Source organism: Lutzomyia longipalpis, chromosome 3, assembly GCF_024334085.1.
Source record: "Lutzomyia longipalpis isolate SR_M1_2022 chromosome 3, ASM2433408v1".
Classification (NCBI taxonomy): Eukaryota; Metazoa; Arthropoda; class Insecta; order Diptera; family Psychodidae; genus Lutzomyia; species Lutzomyia longipalpis.
The window spans coordinates 16,521,761-16,542,902 of NC_074709.1; the positions used below are offsets into that span (position 1 = coordinate 16,521,761).

A 21,142-nucleotide genomic window follows, 5' to 3' on the forward strand; every position below is an offset into this window, starting at 1 on the left:
AGGAAATGCGAGAAAAACACAATGGTACATTGAATTGGAATCAGAATTCAATCGGAGAATCAGTACGTCACTGAAATGCCTCCCTATCGTTGATTGCACCATCTGCTATCAAATCTCCAAGATGAGGATGCGAGATGTGCTGATGCAACCAACGCTATGTCTGCCTTGTATTTTGCCAAAATCAGGAGCGAGTATCGATGGAAAATTGTGAAAATAGGGAGATAATTGAATTAAAGCGCCGTGAAAATTGTCCGAGTGATGTGTGAGGGTGTGCAGAGTGTGTGAAAAAGACGGCTTTGTGGAGAGAAAAGCCCATTTTCCCGACATTTGTGTGAAAAAAAGAAGAAAAACGTTTTTCAACCTTTGCTGGTTTTGTGGTGTAGTAGTGGAAAAGGAAAAAAAAGGGCTCAAGCACTTTTCCAAGGGTTTCCTTCCGTGAAAACGCCGACACTGTGTGGGAATTGTGGTCAGAGGAGTAAGGCCTAGGACGTGTTGTTGAGGAAAACTGCACCATTTTCACGATTGTGGTGAGTTTTTCACGAAATAAAAAAAAACCCTGAAATGCTTTCCAATCTGGCTTGAGCGCCGCAACAAAATCAATCGTGGAAATGAAGGGAAAACCCCCTCAAGGGCTTTTCCCAAAAGCAGATTTCCCAGAAAAGTCCACCCTGGGCATGTTGCGGCTTTTTTTTTCAGGAGCTTTTTTTAATTCCACAAATCATTGAAAAGGGTTTTCCCTTTTTGTCGGATTAACCCCGTACAGGTGCTCCGGAAAAACTAGGAAAACTCAGGTGAAAATTCGTCTGCGTGGTGTGGGTGGAACAGCAGTGTCTCGGGAGTTTTTTTGTCGGTCGGTAGTTTGTGGGAGTCAACGATTGATTTGTGGTTGGAGAGGAAAAATCCACAGAAAGGTGACTTTTCACCTCTTCGAGCCCAGGTGGGTGGCGCGTGCGGTGAGTTTCGACCACCCCAAAAGCCCCGGAAAAATCAAACGGAAAACTCCCCTTCGGGGCACAACCACCTGGCACGGAGAGAGAGTGAGGACTTTTTTTACGACTTGCACAATGCAATTCTCGGGCAAATGAGGTTTTCCCTTATCTTGATTTTCCACTTCTGCCCGCACAGTGACAAAATTAATTAAAGCCTGCACCAGGGGGTGAGCAGAGGGAGCACACAAGTGCTCAACATTAGCCTCGATTCCACGACAAAATGCAAACGTACCAGCTGCTCGAGCCCTGAGCTCCCTGTACCCATAAAAAAGCCCTCATTTAGAGCAATAAAAAGACATTTTGAAGCTCTCCAAACAGGCAAATAAGCTGATCCTGACCCAAGGCTCTGGAATTGGGAAAATGGGGCTAATGGCCTAGAAGCTGGGGCTTATTGGCATGTCCTATCATTCCTATCGCTCTTCTCGCATAATCCGTATTGATTTTCAAACTATATTTGTAGGTTTAATCTAGCCCAATTGAAGGCCTTTCTGGTCGGGAAATTATTGGGTAGGATTAGTTAAAATACAAAACTGATTATGTGATAGTGATAAATTAAAATCTAGAACAATAATTAGGTATTGCCATGCAATAATTTATTCCATGAACGATGGAATTTGTTAAAAAGGAAGAGAACGGGGAGAACTAAATTCGTTAAAATAACTGAAAGAGTATACGCTCGTATAAATTACCGGAGTAAACGTAACATGACATCACTGACTTGGATGAACATAATTTAATTTATTTTCTTAGTTTTTATTTTTAAAGTTAATTTATTTGGATCCTATTATAATATTTTTTTTTATTTATTGTATAAAACTGTGGATAATAAGGAATTAAAAAAATCATAAATAATTAAGTTTCATTACAATCTGGTATTTTGGCTAAAATAAAGATTTTAATTTAAAATATAATTCTTTTAATGAAGATAATTTGTGCCAATAGATACTACATATGAAATCTTGTCTAACCTTATTTATATACATAACGAGGTAAATTGTCGCTTCGCTCCAATTTACCTCGCCCCGCTTCGCGGGGATTTGTTGCGCTTCGCGCAAATTTTAGAGGAAAAAAAATTGTGATGATTTGATTGAGGCCACTTATAAATCCCGGAGAAAAATTTCGGAAAGAGAAGAAATCAATTTCATACAATACTTTAGGCGCCAAATTCAAAAATTCGCAAAAACTGCATGAAATATCTATGGGGGCTACCTGAAGGGGGGCTTTGGGGGGAAAATGAATACGGCCATCTGAAACCGCCTGCTATAAGGAGCCTTTGTACCAAATTTCATCGCGATCGGACAAACGGTGTGGATTTGTATAGAAAAGTCGGAACGACGATTACCAACAAACAGACCTTTCTTTATTATATAGATAGATCTGGAAATTTTTGCTTTATCTCATCACATTTTTTAAATATTTTTTTACTTTAAAAAAAATTAAAATAAGTTCTTTCTGAATAAAATTGAGCAATAAATTGATAAAGTATGATTTTTTAATCGAATTCTTTGGAATTAAATCTATGTAGTGACAGATTTTTCTCAGAATTAAAAAAAATGTATTATTTCTTTAAATCCCTTTTAAACTTAAAATTCCATTCCTTCACTATGCAATTTTAAATTTACATAATTAGGCTTTTTACATAGGTACTAATTAAACTTCTTTGATCCTTAAATTATTTTTTTAAATCCTAAAATCCTACCCACATTTTTCTTTTTTTTTTTAGAAAATCATATATTTCTCTCAACTTTTAATAAAGCAAAAAGTCACGTTCCTGGTGTAAATTGAATTTATCTGATTATCCGTTGACGAATTACTCCCTCGTGTAAGGTCATCAATCATTATATTTGCAATCAAAGTTGAAATATAATCTATTATCTGAACAAAATTCCCATGTGGAATGCAAAATATTCCACCTAACAAACATTTTAGTTTTGTAGCGTGAGCTGGTAGTGGTTGATTAAAGCTCCAGCTCTCTCTATGGATTTAGGATTAAAAGCTTCATGTGGAGAGAAGGTGAATTAAGTGATAAACATTCGCTGAAACTAAACTTCTGCTGTGTGTATATATTTCATAACTTGACTCCTAAATTAACATTTAGAACCAACAATGTATGAGCGGGAAGTAAACACTGTGTGTGGAGAATTTTTTTATCAAAATGTAAATTTATTGTTTTATATGCCACTGATAACGAATCTTTATTTCTCTTCAGAGACTTGCTTCGCGTTTTTAAGCGTGGAATTGAGAATAGGAAAAAAAAACTAAAGTACTTCGATTGAATTTCACTCGTTGATATTGAGAGGGCGTTGGGAGGGGTGAGAAGAAGATGTGAAGGATGCTGTTAATTAGGTTCGAAATTGAAGGATTATTTCTCATGGGCTGTATGTAGTAAAAGTGAAAAGAAGAATCATTATGTCTGAGAGCATTTTCTAAGAAGAAGAGCTTTCTCTTCTTTTGCAACATGAATTCCCAGGAGGAAAATTTACTTCACTTGTACGCCTCTTCTTCGCATCCACTTGAATCTGCGATGAGTGAAAGTACCTTCAATCCCGGGATCTCTTATTCCCACAATATTAGTTGGTATACCACAATCGTGGCATACCAAGTATTGTAATCGTCGGAAAAACCGACCATCTCAGATCGGGCTCAAACTTGGTATGAGCACGTTTTAGACATCCCACATTACGAAAGTGGTGGTGGAAAAATTTTGTTCCGGCCGGCCGGCCGGCCGGCCGGCCTCTGCGCCAAACTTTACCTTATAACTCGAGAACAGTAACAGATAGAGACTTCCGGTTTGAAGTTTTCTATAGAAATGTGGGTGTAAATTTTCATTTTTTCGCATTTTCAAAATCCAAGATGGCCGCCGTCCGCCATTTTGAACTACCGTTTACCACTTCCCTTATAGCTAGAGATCTGAAATTTTAGTATGTTGTAGAGCTCAGTGAGACGTTTTCATCAATAATTCATACTTGAAAATCGGTCAAGCGGTTTAGCAAATATGGCGGCCTAATGCAAAAAGTGTTTTTTCAATATATTTCAAGAACGGCTTGACCGATTTTGACTATCTTGGTATCAAATGAAAGGTATTGAAAAGCCCTACAACTGTTTAGAACATTTCAATTTTCAAAAACATCCGCAAGAGGCGCTAAAATCAAAAACAAAAATTGCCTAACTTTAAGGGGCAATATCTCCGAACATCTGTTATAGATTTCCTTTAAATTTTGATATGTTGTAGCCTGACTCAATATCTTTCATCAGTCCGAAAATGAAGAAATTCTATGTCGCCGTTTAGAAGATATATCCATTTGAAAAATTTTTGAATTTGAAAAGTTCTAAGAGCCATATCTCTTGAACCGCTTGTCCGATTTGACTCAACTTAGTATCAAATTAAAGGTTTTGCAATTATCTACGTCTTTCTAGAACATCAGAAACCTCTAGAACCATTCCTTGAGGACAAAAAGTGCAAAAAACTGTTTTGGTAGAACATAAATCCGCCATTTTGTGTTCTGGAGGTGACCTTGAAATGTATCAAAATATATGTCAGATTATAGCTTATTTCAATACCTTTCCAGAACTAGTCAAGAAATTTCTGTAGGTCTAATAGAACTTAAGATATAAGCATTTTAATCTGTCAAATTGCTAAATTTTACAAAAAATCGACTTTGCCTACTAATATTACTCACAAATTAAATTACAACGCATAGACTGACCCATCCGCGTTGTGGTATACCAACTCTAATAACTGGACGCGTTATGATTGACTTCATTCTTGTATTTCACATGGAAAGCCCATTATTGCTCTACCGACTGAATGTCCTTTCTCTTCGCCAGCAGAAATAACAATAAAACGCGTTTTATTTTTTCTCTTTAAAAGAAAAAAGAAAAAGAAATTGTGAAAAGGAAGATTAAGTCAGGGATCGCTAATTAATTTGTCTTCATACCCATATTCGCCCCAATTAGGGCAAAAAAAAACGTGGGTGTCCACACACGAAGAGATATTTGTACAATGATCTTTATTAACACCACGACACGCTATATATATTTATATACATTTTGTCAAGAACTATATTTTAGCTTCCGGAGGGTGGAATTTTATCCCAAAAATAACTTCCCTATAAATGTGTGGTGGTTGTAAAATAAATTTATATAACGCTGCACTTGAAGCAGAAAAGCAATCAATATGATGTTTGGAAAATTAAAATGAATGTTTGGTATGAATTCGTACAATAGTGAATAAATTAAAACTTCCTCTCTCTATTTGCATTTATGTGGTGTGCTAAATAAATTATGACAAATGATGAAAGGTAATTTTTATATACTTATAGTACCTATGAACATATCAATTTATTTCTCTTCTAATTAATAATTTCAATACGATATATTATTGTGGCTGCATCTCAATTATCAATGATTAATTTTGTTGGAATTTTGTTTAAATCGTTGTGTGTTATGTGGTGGCAAAATACAGCATTTGGATGGGATGAGAATACAGAGAAAGGAAATGAATTGCATGTTGTCTTAACTGACGTAAAGCTCCCACCCTCGTGATTGATAATTGCAATCAACTGACAGAGTCATTTGGAGAATTTAATAAAAGCATTAAAGTCAATTTTATTTAATCAAAAAAATACATAATTTATTTTGCAACCAATAGTCAAAAGTAAATATTTAATCAATGCAAAAATAAATACAAATGTAATTACACTGAGAGACAGTTGAAGCTTCTAAAATTACACACAAATTACAAAAAAAAAGCTTTTGAAAGAGAAAATTTACAAGAACAAAAAAAGTATTTTGAAAACGGTGTCAAAAATGATTAAAATCGGACTTTTCCTTGTACACACATTTAATATTTCTTGAAATAGAACAAAATTAATAAATTATCAAGATCAATAAATTTAATTAATTTAGATATTTACTTAGACATTTCAAAAGAAAACACTTGAAAATTTTATAAAAGAATCTCAACTAAAATGATCAATAAATCTACAATTTGAAGGACGGAAGCATCGACGTCACATATTTTATTTATTTCACTGCAAATAATCAATTCTGAATTTTTTTTCTAGCTTATCACAATAATGATAAGGATAATTCTATTGAGCTTTCTTGAATGGTTAATTAACTTTTACAATACCTATACCTATTTCTGGCATCACATTAGTTAATGAGGTCATAAAAGTAAGTCTAACTATATAGTTACTAATTAATAGACTCCTTTGTACTCTCACGTTTTATTGCAGTGGAGTCTCGATTTCTATAAAACCTAGAAAATGATTTTTTTATTAGAAAATGACCAAGTTAAAAATCAATTGAAAAGAAAAAAAATAATTATAAGTTTTACCTAGATCAAAAACTTGATAAAAAAAATGGTCAGAAAATCAAGTTCTTTTTTACTGAAAGGCAGACGTGCTACGTCATCCCAGGAAGAAAGATCCAAGATACATAATATGAATGAAATAGGAAAGAAAGAAGAGAATGGAGGACATGAGCGTAGAAAATGTGGTTGATTTTGGATAATTTCCTTTCCACCAAAAGGAGAATCCTGCTATAAAATAATTTTTTCTATCGCACTTTTTATAACGGAGACAAAAAGGTGTAAAGAGAGGAAAATTCCTCGGGATATAATTGAATCCGCGAAGATGAAAACAAGTGGGTGTTGAGCCAAAGAGAGAGAGAATTTGGAAGAATTTAGATGTACCATTAGTAAGAGGAAAATGTTGGAATAAATAGAGCACGGGTGAAGGAAGAAGATTGTGCGGCGGATAGAATCTCGTGCAAAGAGCTTGAAATTGAACTAATAATATTCTCTTGGTTTGGATGTTTGTAGCTCCGATATGGAAGATCGTGACGAACCAATTTTCTGCACGAACACACACACTTTTCCTCTCGCGATTTTTTTCACGGTGACTTTACACGCATTTTATATTATGAGATAATTCTTTGTTTATTGCCTGATACCAGCGCGAGAGTTTTTTTTTCACCTCCTCTGTTGCCTATATAATTCAGCATTTGACGACACTAAATTATATGTATTAATAGAGAATGAATTGGGAGGAAAAGCTTTGGCTACGAAGAGGAGACAAGGGAATATTGTAGTCGCTCTGTGATAAGATTAGAGAGAGAGATCGTGCAGCGACACACATAATCTTGTGAAAATTGCATGGTATGGTCGATAATTAGGAATCAATGTGGATGGAATGAGTGGTGTGTGAAAACTAAGAGAGGCAGAAAATATATAATTTTCACTCAATTTGATAATTTTATTCTCTAACGTTTCAGCTCAAAATTAATTCGTTTATGTAAACAAATTTTACTGCGTTCTATAGAAAAAAAATCATTTTTGCTCCCAATTCACGGTGAATGTATTTTTTTATTTCATATTTGTAGCGAAATATTCAAATTAATTGCCACTCAAATATTTTCCAAGGGAACCTCTCAACAAGTAGAGTTGAGGAGAAGATAGATAAAGATAATAAACTTATATAAAACTAGAGTAACTTGTAAATTGTTGTACTTCTTTGATGGACGAAATAGAGAAGAAAACTTTTTAATAATTTTTGATCTTTTCTTCTCGAGAATATTCAACTCCAAGAAATGAAACTTTATTTTATAGGTATCTTTTTCTGTATGTTCGAAAAAAATCGTATAATCTTAAACATAACCTAAAATGTAAAATCATTTTGAAATTGATTTAAAATATTATAGTATTTTTTCCTAATTAGTTGGTATACCACAATCGTGGCATACCAAGTATTGTAATCGTCGGAAAAACCGACCACCTCAGATCGGGCTCAAACTTGGTATAAGCACGTTTTAGACATCCCACATTACGAAAATGGTGGTGGAAAATTTTTGATCCGGCCGGCCTGCCGGCCGGCCTGCCGGCCTTCCGGCCGGTGGTCCAAACTTTGCCTTATAACTTTTAAACGACATGAGATAGAGACTTCCGGTTTGAAGTTTTCTATAGAAATATGGGTGTAAAATTTCATTTTTTCGTATTTTCAAAATCCAAGATGGCCGCCATCCGCCATTTTGAACTACCGTCAACCACATCCCTTATAGCTAGAGATCTGAAATTTTAGTATGTTTTAGAGCTCAGTGAGACATTTTCATCGATAATTCATACTTGACAATCGGTCAAGCCGTTTAGCAAATATGGCGGCCTAAAGCAAAAAGTGTTTTTTCGATATAACTCGAAAACGGCTTGACCGATTTTGATCATCTTGGTATCAAATGAAAGGTTTCAAAAAGCCCTACAACTGTTTAGAACATTCCAAGTTCCAAAAATGACCGCAAGAGGCGCTAAAATCAAAAACAAAAATTGCCTAAATTTAAGGGGCAATATCTTCTAATCCCGATTATCGATTTTCTTTAAATTTTGATATGTTGTAGCCTGAGTCAATATCTTTCATCAGTCCGAAAATGAAGAAAATCTATGTCGCCGTTTAGAAGATATAGCCATTTGAAAATTTCTTGAATTTGAAAAGTTCTAAGAACTATATCTCTTGAACGGCTTGTCCGATTTTGCTCAACTTGGTATCAAATTAAAGGTTTTGCAATTCTCTACAACTCGCTAGAACATCAGAAACCTCTAGAACCATTTCTTGATGACGAAAAATGCCAAAAACGGTTTTTGTAAAACAAAAAGTCGCCATTTTGTGTTCTAGAGGTGACCTTGAAAAGTATCTTAATATATCCCAAATTATAGCCTGTTTCAAGATCTTTCCAAAACTATTCAAGAAATTTCTGTAGGTGTTATAGAGCCAGAAATATGACAATTTTTATACTTTAAATTAATGAATTTCACAAAAACTTCTGTTATTTTACACAAAATTAATTATATATTCCAATTTGTAGTAAAATCACATAAAGGAATGTATTTTTTAATGTCTTTTTTTCGTTTTTTTTCTCACGTTACGGTTTATTTTTATGAATTCGAACTTTCAACGGATAAAATATTTTAAATCTCTTTCTAAGATCGAAGTGATCGATGAGTTGACATTCAGAGCAAAACAAAAAAAAGTGCAGAAGAAAACGTGCAGAAGAAAAAGTGAAGAAGAAAATCACAAAAAATCACGTGAAAAATTATTTAAATTGAAAAAAAAAAGAAGTGAAAGTTAAGAAACACTAAGTGCTGTGGTATGGAGGGTGGACGGAAGGAGAAATGTGGACAAGGAGGGCCGGAATTTAAAGGAAATTTTCGCTCACCAAAAAAGGTAAATCCCTTTATACTGCATTCCACAATAAAGCTAGTTTTCCATAAAATAGCTTTTTGAGCTAATTTATGTATTGATTAAATGGTTTATTGATGCGAAATTACAATTTAATGTGAATGAATTAATTATTTCATAATATTTATGCATAAAAAGTAAAGAAAAGCTCAAAATATCTTGAAATTAGGGCAGCTTGAAGTTGTCAAATTTCTCGAAATTAATTTAATGAAATTTATCCAAAATTCTTTAAATGATTTTCCTGCCTTTCCTCATTGTGTTTAAAGTGAAAACTCTTTTAAAATCAGATAAAAAGAGCATATTTCTCAAAGAAAATTCGGTTCCTTTTTATTCTTCTTTTTCTTCTTTAAAAACTCTGTCAATCATGGATAATCAAAGACACAAACCAATGAGCTTTTAATAAATCAGTATCCATTAATCAATGTCCTGGCTAATTTATACAAATGAATTTAATTCTTTCGGTTACCTCAGTGCGTGTTTATAATTTTGAAAAATTATAATTCATACACATCACTTAACCCATTTTTTGACAGTTTTCCTTTTTTAATAAACTTGAGAAAAATGTTTATGTTATAATCACTTAATCTGTTTATTATTTTATTAGCTGTGTTTCTTTCAGACACATCTTTCTTGTACCGAGCAAAACAGAAAGTCGTTAGATTGGGCTCAAACTTGGTATGAACACGAATTAGGGTCCCCACATTCCAAAAAAAAAAACGCATGCGCCAAAATTGTTTTTCTGACCGGAACCTAATGCTAAATTGCAAGAGAACGGTAATAGATAGAGATTTGCGGTAAACGGCAAAGTTTAAAAGTCGACTGGAAGACATCCGATTATGAGGTCAAATCCACTTCCCCACCCCCGCGACCGCCATTTTGAATAACCCCCAAATTTTGTTTTGCCTATATCTCAGCCCCTGTAATAGCTAAAAATCTGAAATTTTTATATGTTGTAGGGGCCATCAAGACCTTTCCAACGATACCTCATTTTCGAAAATCGGTAGAGCCGTTTAGTCAATATGGCCGCCACAATTTTTCATCGAAAATCGACCATAACTCGAAAACGGCTTGACCGATTTTCATCAACCCGGGCTCAAATGAAAGCTCTCAACAAACCCTACAACTCTCTAGAACATCGAAAGTTTCAAAAATAACCGCTAGGGGGACAAAAATTAAAAACAAAATTTTCGATAAGTTTTCGATGAATATCTCGAAAACAACTCAAGCGAAAATGAAAGGTTTCGTGTAACCCTACAAATTTGTCAGACATTGCAACTTCGGGAAATGACCGCAAGAGGCGCTAAAATCAAAAACAAAATTTTCGAAAACGGCGACATAATATTTTTTTCGTTTTTTGATATGTTATAGCTGACTTTAATACCTTTCAAACAATAAAAAATTATGAAAATATATGGATCCGTTCTCCAGGAATGGCCTTCTAAACATTTCTTAGGTTATGACTTTTCAACTTTTGCCGACTTTGTGCGTATATTTAATTTAAATTAATTAGCGTTCTAGTTTGCTCTCACAAAATTGGTACAATGAAAGCAACACAGCTCTCGTAAGCTTGGTCAGCTTACCAGGACATTTTTCTTTATAAAATATTACCGTTTTCATCCTTTTTTTACCCCAATACTTTTTTTTATCTTAAGGTCTTTGTGTCTATTGATCTATGAAAGACCGCTGAAATAATTTTAAAAACGTTTTTTTCTTACGTTTTTTTCTTACTAAAACTAATATAGCAACCAAAATATAGCATTTTTCTTTCATTTTCAGGGCGAAAATTATTGGAGTGGTGCCAGGATTTTAGGAGTAGCATATTATTTGTGTTGCGCCCTAAAAACTGAAGACTTCCCGATCGTCTCGTGGTCGGGAAGTTCCCCTTGTGGGATCATAAACCAAAAAATCAAAAATATCAAAAAAATCAAACACACACACAAATTAAAATATAGAAACAAATTTAAACGCACACATACAAAAGCACATTTAAAAAATAAAAACACACATTCAAAAACATATTTAAAAAATTTAATACGAACATATATGAAGAAACCTCTAAAATTGTATGGAGGTGGATTCAAAAAGAAAAAAGTATCTGTATTTAAAAATAAAAAATACTTTGAAAATTTAGGTATTGTAAAACCGACTATAATAATAAGAGGATCTTACTATCAAGATAATTTAACACTTTTTGGTCCCATATCAAATAATAAACAATGTACGGCAAATGCCATAATAGCAATAATTGCATCACATTTATACAAAATAGAAAATTGGAATGAAAATCTTATAAATGAAATTTTATTTGAAGGAGATAAACTTTATAATATAAATATTAATAAAACGAAAGAAGGTTTACTGAATGCTGAAGATATTGTAGACAAAGAAGACAGAAACATTTGTGTATTTGGAAAGAAAATTACCCTAAATTGTATAACATCATGTTATGAAGAATTGCAAGGAGAATTTTATGGAAAATTAGAATATAAAACTTTTGAGTATTCACTGAAATACTTTTTTGATCATTTCGCATATGGTGTAATTACATGCTCTAATTTAAGTGTAGCAATACTTAAACAAGATGATTATTTTTATATTTACGATAGTCATTCAAGAGGTGAATTTGGTCAAATCGTATATGAAAAAGGTAGAGCAGTTCTTTGTGGATATAGTCATATTAATCATATATACAATATTTTGAAATATAATTTCTTCCACGGCAGCGAAAATTACAATGGTGAAAAATTGTTCACAATCACTCCTTTTGAAATATCATCAAACGATATTCAAAAGGATGGTGAAAAAGGTGAACAGTTTGACACCATCCTTTCAAATAAAAATTCAAATCAAAATAAAATCAATCTCACATACACAAATTCTAAAACACTTAATTTAACTAAGTCTATAAGTTACACAGAACCTTCACAAAGTAAATATATGCTTAAAAAGAAAAGAGAAAAAAATAAAGATTATATGAAAACTAGACATAAAATTGAAAGAACAGACTCTAATAAAAAAGAAGAAGATAATATTAAGAGAAAGATAAGACACAAAATTGAACGAACAGACCCAGTTAAGAAAGAAGAAGATAATAAGAAACGAATAAAAAGACTTAAAATAGAAGAGTTGGATACAAAGAAAAAGGAGAAAAATAATATGAAAAGAAAAGAAAGACATAAAATTACACGAACAGACCCAGTTAAGAAAGAAGAAGACAATCATAAACGAACTAAGAGACGTAAAATAGAAGAGTTAGATCCGAAGAAAAAGGAAAAAAATAATATAAAAAGAAAAGAAAGACATAAAATTGAACGAACAGACTCTTATAAAAAAGAAGAAGATAATATTAAGAGAAAGATTAGACACAAAATTGAAAGAACAGACCCAGTTAAGAAAGAAGAAGATAACTATAAACGAACTAAAAGACGTAGAATAGAAGAGTTGGACACAAAGAAAAAGGAAAAAAATAATAAAAAAAGGAAAGAAAGACATAGAATTGAAAGATCTGTTAAAAATAAAAGAGATATTGAAAATTTAAAACGTAAAAACAGACATAAAAAAGAAAGAATGGATCCTAAAAAAAGGGCTAAAGAAAATCTAGCAAGAAAAATAAGACTTAGGCTGGAACGTAAACGAGCTAAAATTAGGAATATTCTAAAAATATTGAGATATGAAAAATCTATGAACAAGAAAACAAATATATTTGAAGATTTCAAATCAATTAAAGATAAACGTTTGATTACTTTTTACAGACGAAATATTAATACAAAAAGATTGAAAGAAAAATATAAAAGAATTCAAGAAATAAAGGATAAAGATAAAAATAATGGAACTGGTAATCCCCCTAAAAACAAAGAAATATATGAAAAACTAATTATGCAATTTAGAAAGAATAAAACAAAATCTCTTGAAAGAATGATTAAAAAGCCCTTAAAGAAAAGGTTAAGTAAATACATGAAACACAAAATAATTCAAATTAAAGACAAAAGTAAAACAATATTAGAATTTTTCAATGTAACTCGAAAAAAGGTTCCAAATTATGTTTGTGCATCTTGTGAAGGACTATTTTTTAAACATTCAGTTCAACTTTTGAACATTGAAAAGTGTAAATATCACGATAAGAATTATTTGGAGGAAATAAGTAAAATATCTGATTACTGTTGTACAACATGCTATAATTCGCTTAACAAAAACAAACTGCCCACGTTGGCAACTAAAAATGGTCTTAAGTTTCCTGAAATTCCAGAATGTCTGTTAGAATTGAACGAACTTGAAGAAAGAATGTGTTCACCGATTATCCCTTTTATGACAATTCGCGAATTGAAACATTATCTTTTGAATGCGCAAAAAAGTTTGAAAGGAAGTACTGTACATATTCCTGTAGAAGTCAATGAAATGCTACAAGTTTTGCCTCGAACATTTGATAATATGCAAACTGTTCAGGTAAAACTACTAAGGCATTTAAAATACAAAAATCACTACATGTTTCAAACAGTTAGACCACCATATATTATAAGAGCTATGAAATATTTGGTAACAACACCTTTGTACAAAGAAAAAAACATTACACTAGATGAAAAATATGTAAATGTTAATGAAAATGTTGATGAAATTAATTTTATTGTAGACCCCAAAGATGATGAAGTAGACATATATGATAAAGAAACACAAAAGATATTAAATGTATATGATCTCGAGACACAAAAAATGGATGATGTATATGATAAAATGACACAAAAAATTATTGATGTATATAATGTTGAAACACAAAAAATAGAAAATGAAAATGTAATTAAAAAGACAATTGATTTAACACAAATGTCAAACGAATTAAATAATAATCCAACTGTAGAACAAAATGAAAATGACTTGAAAAATATTTTGGAAGAAACTATTCTTAAAGATACAAATATATTAAAATTTTGGCAATTAGCGAATAAACAATTCCCTACAAATGTAATGCAAGATCTCCTTTATATAAATGCAGGAGAATTGCAACGGCAACAAAGAACTTATGTAAAGAAATTTCCAAAAGATTGTAAAAACGTACAAATACTGTTTTTGAAGCCAAATAATCCAAATGGCATAGGACATTATGTAACAACTTTACATGAAAATGGCACTATACATGTATACGACTCTCTACATTTGCAAAAAATCGATCAAGATTGTATTAATTTTCTTACTGATATATACCCAGAATCTCTTATAGATGGAAAATTGCAAATTAAATTTGAGAAAACATTTCAACAAAACGATAGCTTATCATGTGGAGTACATGCAATAGCTAATTCTGTAACCCTTCTCTATGATCTTAATCCAAGCCATATGTCATACAATGTAAAAGAAATGAGAAATCATTTGTACAATATGCTCTGTTCTCAAAAAATCACAGTGTTCCCTGTCAATTTAGAAAAACAAAATGATGTACTTATGAAAGATATTTTAATGACTAATTCACAAATTAAAACACAACCTAAAAATAAAAATACTGAAGATGACAGAGAAAAAATACTAGAAAATTGTTATCTTACAGATAAGCATATATATGATTTTTGGAATCAAGCAAATGATCAATTTAAAAATAATGTAATGCAAGACATTTTGTTTATAGATGCTGAATCTCTTAAACAACAACAAGAATATATACAAAAATTCCCTAAAGATTTTAGAAATGTTCAAATACTATTTTTGAAACCAACATACGAAAATGAGATTGGTCATTATGTTACAACCCTACACGAAAATGGCATAATATATGTATATGATTCCCTATTTTTACAAAGACTTGATCAAGATTCCATAGCGTTTTTGAAAACTATATATCCAGAATCAATTGAAAATGATCAAATAGAACTTAAGTTTGAAAAGACTTTTCAACAAAATGATAGTTTATCATGCGGTGTACATGCAATAGCTAATTCTGTAACCCTACTCCATAATCTAAATCCTAGCCATATGTCATACAATGTAAAAGAAATGAGAAAACACTTGTATAATATGCTTAATTCAAAAACTATAACAATGTTTCCTATTGATTTGAAAATTGAAACAAAAACTGAATTCAAAGATATTATTAAAACAATTAAAGTACCAGAAAATAATATACCAGTAAAACATGAAAATCCTGAAGAAGTACCAGATGAATTTGATCTAATAGATGAAGATATAATGATTCTTAATTTGACCGATATTGAAATAAAACAAGCTCAAATTCAAATGATGGCCCCTGGCATGAACAAACGTCCTGTTTATTCACGTACAGAAAAAAATTTGGAAGAATTGTCATTTATAAAAATTTATGGAGGTCACAAGATAGAAAATCAAAGTATTTCATATTCAAACCGCATTAAAGCTGAATGTAGAAATAGAGATAGAAGATGCGCAGATCCAACTAAAGTACTTTATTCAGCTAATGAAAAAATGCAAAGATCCATTTTTAGCGCAGTAAATGTATGTTTGAGAAAAAGTAAGAATGTCGAAAATATGACAGCAAATGATGCACTTACTGATGGATATTTGGATAAACTTAGAGAACATGATGATGGTTATAATTTCCTAAAAACTATTAATCTTACACCTGCTTATTGGGCATGGAAAAAGAATCTCCTTCTCCAAATGATAAAACAACTAGGGAAACCTACATTGTTTTTGACACTAACCATATCAGAAACGCGTTGTCCAGAACTCATTCAAGAACTTGCTAGACTCCAAGGAATGGATCTATCTCTTGAAGAAAGTATGTTCTTGAGTGAAGACATGAAAACACGTCTAGTTCGTGATGATCCCGTAACTTGCGCACGATATTTTGATGAAAAATGTAAAAATATTATAAAAATGCTGCAAATTAACCCAACAAGAGCAAAGAATAGAATAGGTCCCTTTGGTAAACATTATGTAGTTGATTACTTTGTAAGAACAGAATTTCAAATGCGAGGAAGTGCCCATCAACATATTTTGTTGTGGCTAAATGATTTCCCACAAATTGATGAAAGTAATCCTAATTCTTTTGATGAAGCAATTAAAATAATTGATCAAATAATTACTTGCGAATATAAAGACCCCAAAGATTTGCCATATATTAGAAGACAAATGCACATACATTGTAGTACGTGCTATAAAAAGAAGAAAGATAAATGTAGATTTAATTATCCAATACCACCACTTGATAAAACTGAAATACTTTTGCCAATACCAAAAGAAGAAAAAACTGAAAAGATGAAAGAAAATTATCAAAAAATTGCAAATCTAACTGCATATTTTTCACATAAACATGAAGAAATGAGTTTCCCAGACATTTTGAAAAAACTTAAAATGACTAGAGAAGAATATATAATGGCTTTGAGATCTAATATTAAACGGTCACGTATGTTTCTTAAACGTTCAAGTAAAGAAGTAAATATTAATGCTTATAATGAAAGCCTAATAATGTGTATAGAATCAAATATGGATATACAATTTGTTGTAGAAATTTTTGCTCTAGCTAAATATGTTGCTGATTATGTATCAAAAGCTGAAGCAGGAGTATCAAAAATGTTGAAAGAAATTAATGATGATACTAAAAAGCAAGGAAATGTAACATTGAGAGAAAAAATGTGCAAAATGTGTAATGGTATATGTAATTGTAAATTTATGTCTGCACAAGAAGCTGCTATGTCATGCCTATGTATGCCTATGTCAAGATGCAGTAGATCAAATATTGTAATCAATACTAGACCAATTAATGAACGGGTCCGAATTTTGAAACCTAATGCACAACTTAAAAAATTGGATAAAAATTCTAAAAATATATTTGCTGAAAGTATTTTTGATAAATATAGTAAACGAGATAATGAGTTGGAAAATGTAACACTCATGGAATATGCAGCAGACTATTATATGAAAAAGAAAACAGATGATGAAGAAAATGATGATGATGATGTTACAGAGTACGGTATGAGAAAAAAATCAAAAATTGTAATGTACAAGGGATATAAAGAATTTCAAGATCCCAATAATTATTATCGAGAACAAGTTTTGCTATTTTTACCATGGCGAAATGAAAAAGAAGAAATTGAAGATTGTGACTGTAGAATTAAGTATATGAGCAATAGACAGAGCATAAATGCTGTAAGAAAGAAATTTTGTTACTTTAACGATGATGGTGTATTGACACAAATTATAAGAGATAGAGAAAATGAAAATGATGATGATCATGTCCCAGAAAGAGATAATCCTGTGGATTCTGATCAAGAAATTGATATGTTTCCCGATGAAAAAGGTGGTACCACTAGCAATAAAAAGGCATTTCAATATGTATGCCCAGAAAGAATTCAAAAAGAAGATATTTGTAAAAATTTGCAACAACTAAATGTTAAACAACGTGAAATAGTAATGTATATTTATCAATGTATAAGAAATGGTAATTTACCACTAAGGATTTTCCTCTCCGGTTCAGCTGGTGTTGGAAAATCCAAAGTGATCAATTGCCTATATCAACTAATAACACAGTACTATGACAATTTGCCAGGTAGTAACCCTGAATCTATAAAAGTACTTCTAACTGCCCCTTCAGGAAAAGCAGCATTTTTGATCAATGGTATGACAATACATACTGCCTTTGCAATTAATAATACAAAATGCACAGACTCTTTGTCGCCTGATGCAGCCAATACAATTCGATCAAAATTGAAAGATGTAAAAGTACTAATTGTAGATGAGATATCTATGGTAGGTTCAAATATAAATTCTAAAATGGATAATAGAATGAGACAAATATGTGGCATTAATGAAAGTTATGGCGGAAAATCTGTCATATTTGTAGGAGATTTGAAACAATTGAAACCTGTAAAGGATAAATACGTTTTTGAGAAAAATCTATTGCATACAGATGCTGAATTTGTTGATTACGAAGAAAGAAATGTACTATGGGAAGAATTTAAGTATTATGAATTGACAGAAATTATGCGTCAAAAAGATGATTTGTCATTTACTGTAGCACTAAATAATTTGGCAAATGGTACAATGACAGAAGACGACATAAAACTAATTCAATCAAGACAAGTTGAAAATGATGATAAAGTACCCTTAGAAGCTATAAGGCTATTTTATTATCGAAAACATGTCCGAAGCTACAATAATAATAAAATTGAAAATTTCCCTGGTGACCCTCACTTATCAGTAGCTAAAGATAAAGTATTAGAATCAAATACCACAGATAAAAAGGCTAAAGAAGACATACTAGCCAAAGTTGCAATTCAAGACCCAGAAAAAACTGGTGGATGTATGTATGAATTGAAATTGAAAGTCGGTATAAAGTATATGGTTATTAATAATATAGATGTTGAAGATGGACTAGTTAATGGTGCAACTGGAACTCTTCGACATATAACTTTTAATCCAACCGATAATTCAGTTCACACTGTTTGGCTAGAATTTCCTGAAGATAGAGTAGGAAGAAAATTAAAATGTCAAGCTCGCTTTCAGAGCTACCTCACAAAGAATAATCTTCCAAACAATCTTGTTCCAATTGAAAAACAAGTAATCACATTTGATTTTTCAGAAAAATCAAAAACTGTAATAATTGCTAGAAAACAATTGCCACTAATACCAGGTGAAGCTGTAACTATACATAAAAGTCAAGGGCAGACATATAATTCAATTTGTATTGATTTTACAAAAGGAGAGCTGCTAAATATTAATCTAATTTATGTTGCATTTAGCAGAGTTGTTTCACTATTAGGTTTGTTTATAATTGGCAAATTTAAAGTACCAAAGGCCCAAGGTGAAGATCACCCAGTACAGAGAGAAATGAAAAGATTGAAAAATGAAAAATTACTCGTAATTCCCATGCAAAAGATTCTATGTGAAAATAAAGATAAGTTTAAAATTTGTTATCAAAATATTGTATCTCTAAACAAACATTTTAATGATGTACAATGTGATGTTTGGTACAAAAACTTTGATATAATTGTACTTTCTGAGACAAAAACTATAAAAGATACTGATGTACCAATTTTGGAAAATTATAAAATTCTCTATAGATGTGATAATGAAATCCAAAAAATTGGAGGACTAATCTGTTATGTAAAGAATGATTGTGAAATTGAAATTAAAATCAAATCTGAACAACTTTACTCAGATAGAGAAAAAGTTTTCAGTGTCACCCTATTCTTAATTGAAATCAATAATAATTTGTCAATAATTACTGGATATAAATCACCTCAAACTCCATTTGCAAAGTTTAAGAATTCATTTGAGAATTTGTACTCTCAAGTTGCAAATCAGTCTGAAGTGATAATAATGGGTTCACAGGAATTTATGAAAGTTACTTTTCTGACCATAAGCCTGTATATTGTATGCTAAGTATTTAAAAAAAAAATGAATGGAACAGATCGAAAAGGGCACTATTCGTTGTTCGCGCCATTCCTTTCAAGTTCAGTTTATATTTTTTGTCTTTAAAAATATAATTCTGTCGAAAGAAGAGAATGAATTACAATATTTAAATGCTTTACTTTATTTCAACTATTTCAATCAACTATTTTTGGTTGGAATTGAAATACATTATAAAGCCATTTTTTTTTTTATTAAATCATGCGAAATTGTGCCGTGCTCGATCTGTTCCATTTGTTAAAAAAAATCTAACAAAAAATAACTTATATAAAAAATATATGTATGTAAATTTAAAATTTTAATTTTTTGTCGAACCATTTTATTTGTAATATTGAAAGCATAATAAAATTTTATGTTTATTTAAAACTAATAATAATCTATTAATTTTGGCAGCCATTTATGTTCATCACCTTATCATTTCGAATTGTACTAAATTTCACGCAAAAACTCAACTCTGCAACTTTCAATACCACTCACAAAAGAAACTAATTACAACGCATAGACTGACCCTTCCACGTTGTGGTATACCAACTCTTATAACTGGACGCGTTATGATTGACTTTATTTAAAAAAAAGGAATTCAAAACAAGAAAAAAAAACGATATTTAAATTCAAATTTCTTAATTTAATGGGAAATTTTCTGTCTCAAACTCTTCATTCTACATGACTAACCCTACCACACTCTTCTATATATTTTATGTACAGCGACAAATTGAAAAATAAAATGTGAAAAATACTATGTATAAAAATTAATAACAAGAACAAAAGATTTTTTTATAAAACTAAACCCAAAGAGAAATGAAAGCACAATTTTTAATTACGAATAGTGTTTGAAGTAAAATTTGCTTTTCCGGCTGCAACTTTTGATACTTGAATGAGAGGAAAACACTGCAAGTAAATTGCATTTTTAACGCTTCATGTGTCCGTTGGTAGTCAGTTGGTAAACACAAATACCCATGGGAGTATTAATTGGAGTAAATGAAATTTTTCACTTAAAAATTTTATGAAAAAAAGTCTCTCATTTCTCAATTCGTTTTTTTTTCCGGAAAAATTAATTTTCCATCAAATTGAACAATGTACAGAGCCACACAGCTAAAAATATAAAACACAGCTTTTGGCTTTGAAAATACGAGGTAGAAAATATGGCGCAAAAAATGCATATACATATATATAAGGGCGGGAGAGAGCTTAAGAGTGGATCATAACTGCGTACAAGTAAATCTTTTCATATTTAATGGATAATGAGCTTTAGATTGCGATTTAAATTTTTGTGTTTGCAAAAGGATTTTCCATAATATCCATAATTTTTTATAGGTATAATGTATGTATCTTTAACTGTAATTTACTCATTTTAATTTTACAAATATTGCACTGATTAGTGGATAGATCAGCGCATAAATGATTTTTGTTATGTCCAAAAAAAATCTTTATTTTCTTTCATTGGATTAATAAAACTTATTAAAACAATTTTCTCAAATGAAAAATGAATAAAATTCAGCGAAAACTTTAATCAGAAATCCCATTAAATCCTCATTATATTTCTCCATGAGT

General features: G+C 31.2%; 4 protein-coding genes across 8 annotated transcripts in view; 3 read left to right on the top strand and 1 right to left on the bottom strand.

Moving 5' to 3' along the window:
• Nucleotides 1-178, bottom strand: part of LOC129793346 (condensin-2 complex subunit D3-like) — a 29,537-nt gene extending 29,359 nt beyond the window's left edge. The window contains exon 1 of one of the 3 annotated variants that reach the window (XM_055833249.1): nt 72-178. Coding sequence is in view for 2 of the 3 variants with exons in the window: in XM_055833247.1 (XP_055689222.1) it covers nt 67-102 (36 nt within the window). In the remaining variant the exon portion in view is untranslated. Of the gene's footprint in view, nt 47-66 lie in introns of those variants that run through there. The other 2 variants (XM_055833247.1, XM_055833248.1) reach the window with 2 other exon arrangements.
• Nucleotides 1-21,142, top strand: part of LOC129793390 (POU domain protein CF1A) — a 299,560-nt gene that overhangs the window by 278,148 nt on the left and 270 nt on the right. The gene's annotated exons all lie outside the window — the stretch shown is intronic.
• The window catches only part of LOC129793397 (cAMP-dependent protein kinase type II regulatory subunit), a 109,858-nt gene continuing 88,845 nt past the window's right edge, over nt 130-21,142 (top strand). Inside the window, exon 1 of one of the 2 annotated variants that reach the window (XM_055833387.1) lies at nt 130-527. The gene's annotated coding sequence lies outside the window, so the exon portion shown is untranslated. The remainder of the gene's footprint in view (nt 528-21,142) is intronic. The other variant, XM_055833386.1, reaches the window with a different exon arrangement.
• LOC129791526 (uncharacterized) lies at nt 7,755-19,564 on the top strand. Its single transcript, XM_055829685.1, has 2 exons — nt 7,755-9,205; nt 10,997-19,564. Exons 1-2 carry the CDS (start codon nt 9,131-9,133, stop codon nt 19,562-19,564), a joined length of 8,643 nt encoding a protein of 2,880 aa, XP_055685660.1. The 5' UTR covers nt 7,755-9,130.